This window comes from Ammodytes marinus, assembly GCF_949987685.1.
Source record: "Ammodytes marinus genome assembly, chromosome: 7".
Lineage (NCBI taxonomy): Eukaryota > Metazoa > Chordata > Actinopteri > Uranoscopiformes > Ammodytidae > Ammodytes > Ammodytes marinus.
In genome coordinates this window covers 17,009,490-17,019,880 of record NC_137211.1, presented here as the reverse complement: position 1 = coordinate 17,019,880, position 10,391 = coordinate 17,009,490, and the positions used below count along the sequence as shown (strand labels likewise).

At 38.7% G+C, this 10,391-nt stretch overlaps 1 protein-coding gene across 1 annotated transcript; it reads right to left on the bottom strand.

Moving 5' to 3' along the window:
- Window positions 1-1,663: 1,663 nt before the first annotated feature.
- On the bottom strand, window positions 1,664-10,267 carry LOC307252684 (MAP kinase-activated protein kinase 2-like). The gene is made up of 10 exons (XM_080030422.1): window positions 9,726-10,267; window positions 6,458-6,597; window positions 5,978-6,042; window positions 4,743-4,822; window positions 3,599-3,725; window positions 3,176-3,251; window positions 2,946-3,070; window positions 2,330-2,415; window positions 2,137-2,217; window positions 1,664-1,912 (listed from the first exon to the last, which is right to left on the bottom strand). The coding sequence occupies exons 1-10, from the start codon at window positions 9,948-9,950 to the stop codon at window positions 1,775-1,777; spliced, it is 1,143 nt and encodes a 380-aa protein (XP_079886548.1). The 5' UTR covers window positions 9,951-10,267; the 3' UTR covers window positions 1,664-1,774.
- Between the last annotated feature and the right edge of the window lie 124 nt (window positions 10,268-10,391).

Here is a 10,391-nt window from a genome sequence, read left to right as displayed (position 1 = left end):
ATAAAAGATTTCATGGATTAGGTTTTGCCCCCACTCCACTCCCACCAATATTTGAGGAGGCAAAGAAAACAAGATCGCTTGAGGATACACATTTGGGACACTTTTGCATGAACATTTTTTTTTGTCACAAACTTATCAGTGCAAAAACAACCTTATGTATAAAACTAAGCCCAAATAAGTAATACTTTAGGTTATTATAAAGGTAAATAAATATCCACAACTATTAATCTCATTAGCCCTTTTCATGACAAAACATTTTGCCAACAGCTGTTTTTTTTTTTTCCTGAAAACACACTTCAGCCTATGCCGCCATAGTAAATGCTATAGTTATAGATGAAAGAGACCTGTCTGACATGTGCACTGTTGCTCATGGCAAAATGTAGGGCTTTTATCCAAAGCAAAACATCCAAAATAACTGTAATGTGTGAGGGCAAATTTATTTGTAACCATCGTATTGATCTGTTTTTCTATATGTATATCACATCAGTTTAACACATGTGCATTTCCTCGAAGAAATGTGCTGACAACAGTTGCTTTAACTAGTTTAAGGTGTATTGTGGCTGACCACAATAAACCACAATAAACCCCTGAGAGCTGTTTGACCATCTGTTAGTTGACACCCCCGTTGTTGAAGGGGGCCTTTAGAATCCCTGTCTGACCAAAAGATAGGGTCAGTCCCGATCGGGGGCTGACCATGCAGGTTGGAAACTTTACTCTGTTGTTTTATCTACTTTTATTAAATTGTTTATATTGAGAAGGTTCAGTTCATTTATTCCCACAAGGTTTAACTGATTAAAAACTTCCACGACATAATGGTGTAAAAGTGTTTTCCAGTTCCCCATTCATTCTGCTTGATCTAAAATGTTATTTGTGTCAACACCTCATCAAATTCATAATTTATTTGTTAGAAACAATTGAACAAATAGACATTTATTTGATATGCTAATTAAATGCTTATAGTGAACGGCTAACTGATCAAAAAACACGCAAAACGACAGAACATATCAAGAGATTTAATTCAGAGTTAAGGACAGACAAGATACAACAGTAGTTGTGGTGAACAACCTTTTACCACTGCATATCTCTTTACTTCTCCCTCTAAACGTTTACCGCTATCCACCTTCCAAAGCCTCACACAACAGACGTCATGCACTACTTTCCTATTTCCTTTGGAAAAAAGAGGCAGAACACATTCTTCAATCAAATGCAATTATTACCCATCTCACAGCAAGCGTGATTATTGCTATAGGTATGTTTAAGATACTGCACCACCACAATGTGCCAAGAAAACACCTACAGTATTTTGTGGTAACAAAACAACACATCAGCAAACAAACATTTAAGTGTTGGTTTCTGGTAATGTTTATTCAATTGCAAAATATGAATGATAATGGCAGCATCTTCAATGCAAAAGGTCTGTCAATGGTTTTCAAAGTAGAGAAAAACTGATAAACTGACACCTATAAAGCTCACTCACATGACTCACTGAAAAGTTACACCAGATCAACAAAGACTCTCCAAATGAACAACACATACAGTAGATTTAAGAATAGGCTCAGTGCAAAAACAGAATACCTTTTAATGCATAATAGAGTTGTCCTTAAAGCACATTTGCTAAATGCATATGAATGTTTAAAAATTAAATATTTTTTATTCCCCTAAAGCTCTTCTCTGTGTGTGTGTGTGTGTGTGTGTGTGTGTGTGTGTGTGTGTGTGTGTGTGTGTGCGTGTGTGTGTGTGTGTGTGCACCTCTTCAAAACTCTTTACCTCACTATCATGGAGGCTGTGAGGCTAAGTTTTTAGTCTTCTTTCTTCTCTTCAAGAGCAGGGGATTAGTTGAGTCTTCGATAGTTTTGATTTTAATTTGATCATAGTCCACTCTCATCGTTTGCAGGGCATTTGTCATTTCCTCCTAATAATAACAAAAAATATCACTTTTATCAAACAAAAACAAGATAAAAACAGTACGAACAATTTTCAAATCCTACTCTGCATTTGATGGTTTTCATTGTTCACTGACAGTCAATTATACAATTATATACACAACAGTACAAAAACAAATCAATGCTCAACCCAATCACCATAAAAACAAACCTAGGCCACAGAGTGAAACATTTGAACAGCACCAACACTTACTTTAACCTGCTCCCAGACGTCTTGTTCCTCATTCAGTACGCGGCTGGTATGGAGGGGTGTTTGTGGGACCTCGACTGATTGCTTCAGTGGTGAGAGGATATCGAAAAAAGCACAAAAGAAAACTTTTTTTTTTCTTTTTTTAAACCAGCAACTGTTTAAACAGACTCAAGCCTACAGGAAGCTGCTTACATACATTTATCCACGGATGATTAATGAACTCGGTGATGCTCATTCTCTGGGTGGGCTCCGTTTTCAGTAAGTCGCAAATCAGCTTTTTGGCTGAAACAGAATATCGTCATCATTCAACGGTCATATTTTTCGTCAACTAACATGAGACATATATTTTAATGTCATCATAGAAGATGCAATTATGTTGAACAGATTTAGCTTGACAAGGTCATCAATCTCATTTCTTATGACAAAAATATACATGAAAGTTGAACAAAAAAGATAAAAATCAGTGCGCTCCTATATTGCACAATGTACGATCTGGGGACATTTTTAGAAGACTGACATTTAGCAATGGTTTGCTTTGCTTGTGTGCTTTTGTATTTAAAGCACAGAAGAACACAGTTACTGGAATTAATGAAAAGATGGAATTTCTCTCATTTACTCTATACTGTGTATCATGCCAGGGTAAAACATCACCTTTTACTCAGAAGGTGATATGCGCCTGTTCCCAGGAGAAACAAATTAGACTTATCTCAAGTGGATGAGCATGTGTGGAAAGTAAAAGAGGAGGTACAGAAAGGGAGTATTTACATGACAAACTTGCTGTCCGATAAAACACTTATTTGCCTCACTCTCACCTTCCTCTGACACATCGGACCACTCTGGGTTGGGGAACTCATATTGCCCATTCCGGATCCGTCTTTTCATTCCTGGGGATATTGCCAGACCATGATAAGAGAAGAAGGGAGGATATCCACAAAGCCTGCATGTATAACAGAAGAAAATTGCCAGATGACAAGATGGATCACATAATTAGAAGCAACGTTAATTTATAGAGGCCAAGAATACATCACATCGATCAACTTACAGGATGTACATAATGACACCCAGAGACCACATGTCACAGGATCTGTCATACTTCTCTGGACCAAGAACTTCTGGCGCTGCCACAGTATCAAGAGAAATTATTTAAATGGGACTGGAGAAGATGCCTTTGATAATTGTACATAAAAAGACAGATGACTGCAAAAACAAAACAACAAAAACAGGTCATCAAAGTAGTGTTTATAGGACTTGGCAACCACATCAAAGTAGCCAATTTACAAAGGAGGCAAAAACATGTCAAATCCCTCATGAAAACACTCAAAAGCTAGCTTGTCCAGCAAACACTACATTCTTAACTGTGACACAAGTGTAATAATCAGTTTGCATGGCCAAGTCTCTACAGTAGTGCATCTTCAACCTTATAGTATTAAGTTACTTTTCAAAATCACATGCTGTGTGGTCTTACCAACATAGTAGGGGGTGAAGCACGGTGTTGCTAATGAGTTCAACATGGTGATTTCTTTGGCAAACCCAAAATCTGTCAGCTTGAGGAGGGCATCTGGCCTTTTGGAGGTGTACAGAAGGTTCTCTGGCTGCAAGAGACAGCTACAGTGATCAAACTTGTGGAGAATAGAATTTGCATACCTCAACAATAATCACAGGATAAAATAACAATTATGGAAAATAAATAAATAGCTAATGTAAACCTAAACGAAAGCTCTGTCTATTTCATCAAGTCCCTCTGTGTCAGTTAAAGTGAAAAACAACACCACCATGCAGCAGTTCACTCTTCAGTGACTCTCCAATTAGACTTGCACATTTTCTAATTCTAAGCTCAGTTCTCTCGTTTTGCAGGTTTTAGACACCTCAACAACTAAAGGTAAGACTAAGTGTAATTTGTCATTTCAAACCGTATTTGTATCAATGGTCTTATGGTAGAGTGTGGTAAACTGTGCAGATCTTAAGCTCCTTGACGCAAATATGTGATTTATGATTAGCCTATATTTATAAAACTGTCGTTACTGCACGATTGTATGACATTATGTGAGTTGTATATGTTTTAGTGTATTTGTATTCAAATTTCTAAATTTCGGACTGAGCAAATTAATTACTGCATTTTCTATGTGCTTTTATGCTGAAGCACACAATGAAAAATAGGGATTGGTGATTCGTAGCCAGATCCAGATACAAACAAACATAAAACCTTTCTGGGAACATGTACGTCATTTTTTAGCACAGACACAATTGTTTGGAAACCATAAGTGGCCCTCCAATCCGCCAAATCCGCTAGTCATTGTTTGCTCACTCTAAATACGTATTATGTAAATATCACACTTTGAACACGTTTCCTTTACAAAATTACTAGATTGCTAAACATATGTGAATAATAGTATTGTGATTGTTTTCTACTGATTGTGCCATTTGGCGTGAAAGATTGGCTCTTTGGCATGCACAGAATATTTGATTGCCAGTCGGAACAAAGCATAAAAGCACAGTAACAATTTCACTCACCACATTTATTTTCGAAGAATTATCTTGTGTAACATGAAGTAAAAACAAGTCCACTGTTGAAGGTGTGTCTAAAATATAATATACAGCCAAGTATTTACCTTGATGTCTCTGTGAGCAATGTTGATGGAATGCAAGAAATGTATGGCTTCCCCTATACTTTTCATGATGTCCGAGGCCTCTGAGTAAAAAGGAAGTAAAGGGAAATGACATGGGGAGTTAGGTTAGGTCAGGTTCAACTTTATTGTCCCTGAGGGGAAATTTGTCTTGGGCATGGTGCATCATTGCTTTCATAGAAACATACTTCAACAACATCTTAACATGGACAACATGGAGCTTGATAGTTAAAACAGAAAGATGAGGATTGGGCATCACATTAAGCAGCACATTTTGAGATTGTTTAAGTTATAATTATTTAGATTCTCAAGAAATTGGTTGTATTGTGTGGTTGGAATTTCGTCAGGATTAGCCACTCAATGCGTTTACCTTCTGTAATTACTTCTCTATATAGTAGGCCAGTTAATATTATTAGTGGCGGAGTCAACCATTCTGGGGGCGAAGGTCTCTAATTGGGACGTAATTGGGAGCAATTATGCTATTATCAATTAATATTTTTTAATAATCCATTAATTGTTGTATTTATCAAATAATGGAAAATAGTGGATAATACCTGTAAAATTTTTCCAGTACACAACATGATGTATTTGGATAAAAAATATTTTGTTAAATACCATAATTGACAAAGCAAATCCCTGCATTGCTTGTGACGACTGAATCACTAAATAGCTCATTAAAAGACTACTGTTTCATCTCTAGTAACTTGACCTCACTGATAACGGCTCGACTGTTCAATGTGCACTCTCTGCTACAGTATCAAAAATGTCTAAAGTTACTGCTCAGTGCTTATACTACAATACTTTTTCTGTTGAGTGGAAGAGAATTTCACAAAAGAAAGTTTCTATACTTGGCTGAGGCGGGAAAAAAAGCATGGATGGAAAATTCTGAGCTACATTTTGGATGGAAACCTACATCCTGTGTGCAGCATGAAATCAGCATGTTTGCTGATTATGCATGATGGGAAAAGGCCAATTACTGACTGACTTCTTGAGCAAAACAACATATATTTGTTTGGCTGAACTGTTGGCATTATTGGCTCCTCCATTGTATTTCTGAAAAACAGTGGCTCCTAGAGTGTTTGCTGCCCCAGAAACCCAGGGTTATAGTATAAAAAACAACTTACTGTTACCAACAGTAAGCATAAGTGCACCAAGTGAACCAGCATTACAATCGTAAGGGTTGCAACTTCAACTTTCATGAGAAATAATAACCCGCTTACCTCTTTCTGTAAAAGCATGATTCCCTTTGTCTTGGATATGACTGAATAGTTCACCTCCATCCATGCTGAAAACAAAACAAAGTGGAATGGACAGGAACAGAATAACAAATCGGTACACCTCCCCAATAAGAAACAACATATGACATTGGATTCATCATATCATATCCTGCTTTAGATTAGAAATACATTTCTAATTTGTAACAAGTTGTGGTTGTAGACATCAAGTAAACACCCGATTTGTTGTTTTTGACAAAACAGAATCTGCCTGCTTTTTGTATTACTTTACGTCCTGAAGTGGATGGGAAACTACTACGCTGAACAGACACAAAAAGCTGGCTCCATCAGCACAGAGAGTAACTAATACAAGCCACAACTTCCCGGTAAGGGTACTGTATACAGTAAACTTTTGTAGACATTAGCTCTAATTGTGAGTGTTTCAGAGTGTGTTTCAGAGTGTGCATGAAAAACAAATAAACACACCACTCCATCACGATGAGAAGACACTTTTTGCCCTGGTAGAGATTCTCAAATACATCTATGATGGGTACAATGTGGGAGCAAGGTGACACCCGCCAATGAAGCTCTACCTCCCGCCTGGCTTCAGGACAATCCTGCAGCATCTGAAACACAGACAGCAGAGGAAAGAACATTATGTGCAATTTCCTCAATTTTCTGAAAATATATATATATATAGTTCAGCGCTTTATAGCTAAGGCGGCCGCCTTAGCAACGCCAGCCTCCCGCCTTGACTACCAACCGACCCCCCCCAAAAAAATATATATATAGCTATATATATTTAATTTTTTTTTTATTTTTTTTTGTGCTGCACAATTAATGTACTAGCAAGCGCGATGTGTGTGTTGTGCATGGTCATAACTGCGCGAAAGGCCGCGATTTGCGGTAAAAAGCATGTGTCTCCAAGCGTTTCTCTATCAGCTGCTCTGTGTCTGCGGCTTTGCGCGCGCGACCGTACCGCGCGCGACCACGGCATGCACGCGGGAGAGTTAAACGAGCAGAAGCAAACCGAGATTTAACTGGTGGCGATAATAAACGCAGTGCAGTTCTATGGGGATATTTAGCTGAACAGAAAGAAGTGCTCTGCAAAGCTAGAATAGTTTAAGACTCCACATCACTGTGGCAACACAACCTATCAGCGCAGAGAAAAGTTTGAAGAAGGCATGAGAGTGATGGCCCAGGCAAGTTTCAGTAAGTGTTTACAGAAGTGCCAAACTAGGCCTACTGTCTTTGAAATGCATTAAGTCATTTTAAGGGGAAAACACATTGTATTTATTATTTAAAGTTATTTTTAAAACAGCATGCTAGTGTAGGCCAAGAAGATTTATTTTCTGAATTTTCAATGCTGCTTTATTTTTATGTTTTAAATTGGGAAATACATGTTCCAAAACGACCTCTGTATTTAAAAATAAATCAAGCAAGTAGGCTTAAAATAACCATTAATCGCACAACAGCCCCCATCCAAAAAGAAACTTTAAAAAGTTGTATTTGCACTTTGATGTGCATACACATAATGTATGGTCCATTATTTGTATTTAGTGTGTCTGTATAGTATTGCACCAAAACAGTAGAAGTTTTCTTTAATCGTGCTTTGTACTGTCTGTACGTTTACACATAATTTGTACCTGCACATAGCAAACAAAATTGCCAACTGTAAGGTCAGTGTCTGTTTTATTTTTGAATTCAAATAAACAGTTGTTTATTTCTTTACGGCGCATTGGCATCTTTGAGCAAAATACCCCTAAAATTTTTGCGGCGCCGCGCTGCGCCGCGCCTCCCCTAACACGGGGCAGTGACCACCTTGACTAAGACATTTTCTGGGGGAAACACTGAGTTCTGTAAACAATAAAGTACACAGTATGTTTAATACTGCTTACAAATAAATGAGCTCATCACAATAATAAAATCCCTGGATGCTAAATTTCACTTGCTTTCCTTGCAAACATTTGCAGCAACTCCAATGATGTAAAACTATGATTTAATGAGGTTCATTCAGAGGCAGTCACCTGCTTGTGGCTTCTGTCTCATACTGTATATATCATAATATAACACGAAAAGAAAAGGATAAATTATCCACTGACTTCACAAGACCTCAGAATTGTCAGCAATATGGTTCATTTAAGACCAAACAGTGTGCAAAACTAAGATGACCTACAGACATTCAAAGAATCAGGCTAGAAAGATAAGGTTGTTTTACTACACATGTGTGCTGTACACTGTACCGACACTGGCACATCCTGTTTGTCCACTGTCGAACAACTCATGCACATCTGGTTAAAACCTTCTGGAAAAAATTGCACGGGACCTGACCAACACAATAACTTGAGTGTTATTATTTTATTAAAAAGGACCATATGCCTTTATGCTGCAGCTAAAGGTGGTGGATCAAGCGCAAATCATCATACCAGTGCCTGATAACACACTCCCTAATAAAAGCTGAGAGTGTGCGATCTGCATGACACCTCATCCTGCTGTACCACACCAGACGTCATAATCTCTCAGTCATCTCAGGCCTTGCGTGTGAGGCTACTTTTAGACACAGGCATGTTCCCCTCTCTCTTTACGGCTGGCAGCCTTTGGATAGGAAAAGTCAACACTCCTCTTTCAAAACAGACGCCCTCAACACAGAAGGCTAGAGGCCAAAGCTACTGGACAATATATACTTTGCATGGCAATGGAACAGAAATTAGACACCGACAAAGCCAACTGTGGAGAATGCTAACCTCAATGACAGCAAATTACACGTGTCCTGGACAAAAGAAAATCTATAACTCACCACTGATGCCAACATTGACTACTTTATCTTGAACTCTGGCAGCAGCATTTAAGTCAATCTCTAAATGCTGCCTGTCACTCCAAATGCACCCATCACTCAGGTACTCTATAGTTGGGTCTGAATGACACATGCCTTTGGGGTGACCAATTGATCCCAAAGGAATGCTGTGTGGTCATATAATCATGTTGCACTCCCTACAGGCTGACAATGGGGACACATAGTGTTCTGAGGAAAGGATAGTAGACACAGTTCATAAAATCTAAGATGAAAGCATCCATTCTCCTTCAACTCTAAGCTCAGCATGATAGCTTCTGACCCTGGACCTAAAATGTTTGTTATCGACTGTTTTAATTCCTTTTGTAACGACCTTGAAACCAAAAGTACGTGCTGGCACAATATTCTCTTCAGAGTGGCAGTTTAGCTTAAAACATTATAATCTGCCAGCTTCAGCAGCTGGCTTTGAGCAGGGCTTACACTCACAAGAAATGAACACACCATACACATGGTTTTCGTCAAATGGGTCTAAATTCAAACCACATTCTGGCCAGACAGACTTCCTGTTGGTAAGAAAACTATGGATCATTTCTAGAGTTGGTGTCTGCAAATACCTTCATCTAAATGAACACAAACGTATGTCTTCCTCCATATCCAAATAAGTATCAGATACCTATCGCTGTAACTATAAGTAGGAGTAGCATAGGCTACCACAGAAAACATGTTGTGCTATCTTTACTAACAAATACGAAATTATAGTGGTGCAGGCTTCAACTATGACACCAGGCCAGTGCACTTTAGTGGTGTTTAGCAGTCACAATACAAAATAGGCCGGAAAGTTTATTTATGGTTATTATTAACAGTCCATTCAATCAATATATTATCAAGTGTACAGTTTATATTGTTTGATATATTTATTTTAATACATAAAACTCTGTAACGAAACAAAAACAATATGTTTACCTTAAGTGCATACTTTTCTCCACTCTCTTTGTGGAATATTTCCAACACTCGGCCATTTATCCCCATCCCGAGCACCTGACTTGTGACACTGTAAACGTCTGTTATTACATTCCTTCTGATTTGAAGAGATTTGTTAAAAGGTGTCACTAAACACTGTGGGAAAGGAGCAGAGTTCAGATTAGGCTGCTGTTGGATCGGGAAAGGCGGCTGATGCTGGTTCGACATGTTTAACTATCGGCAACACAGTGTGACAAGGGTCCAACAGGTGCGTTTCTCGTGCTCTCGCCGCGAGTAGGAGGGTATAAGAGCAAGTAAACTGTCTTAGCTGGTTGTAACACCTAGCTCATGTTGTCCTTGTGTGATATTAGCCCACCGCTAACCAGGACAGCCACAACCCCCTCACTCAAATATTCCACAGACAGCTGCACGGTGCACCGGAGGAGTTCCAGTCTTCACAGACTAGCAGAAGTTTGCCCCGGGCCGTCACACAGTGTAAAAATTAATAAAATTACAATAAAAATCAACAAACTTCTATTGATAACCAATAACTAAACTTCCGGACTGAGTTGGTGTCCGTTGGGGCCATGGTTAGGGCAGCATCTCCCTGTCAAACGGGCACGTGCCAAGAGGAAGGAGGCATGGGGGCAGCGACACTACCCCTAAACT

Excerpts from the sequence above, each read along its gene's own strand:
- LOC307252684 (XM_080030422.1), bottom strand. The coding sequence starts at position 9,950 with ATGTCGAACCAGCATCAGCCGCCTTTCCCGATCCAACAGCAGCCTAAT. Across the intron at positions 6,598-9,725 it reads GAGAAAAGTATGCACTTAAG|ATGCTGCAGGATTGTCCTGA; the intron begins GTAAACATATTG and ends TCTGTGTTTCAG. Across the intron at positions 3,071-3,175 it reads GGTGTCATTATGTACATCCT|GCTTTGTGGATATCCTCCCT; the intron begins GTAAGTTGATCG and ends TTATACATGCAG.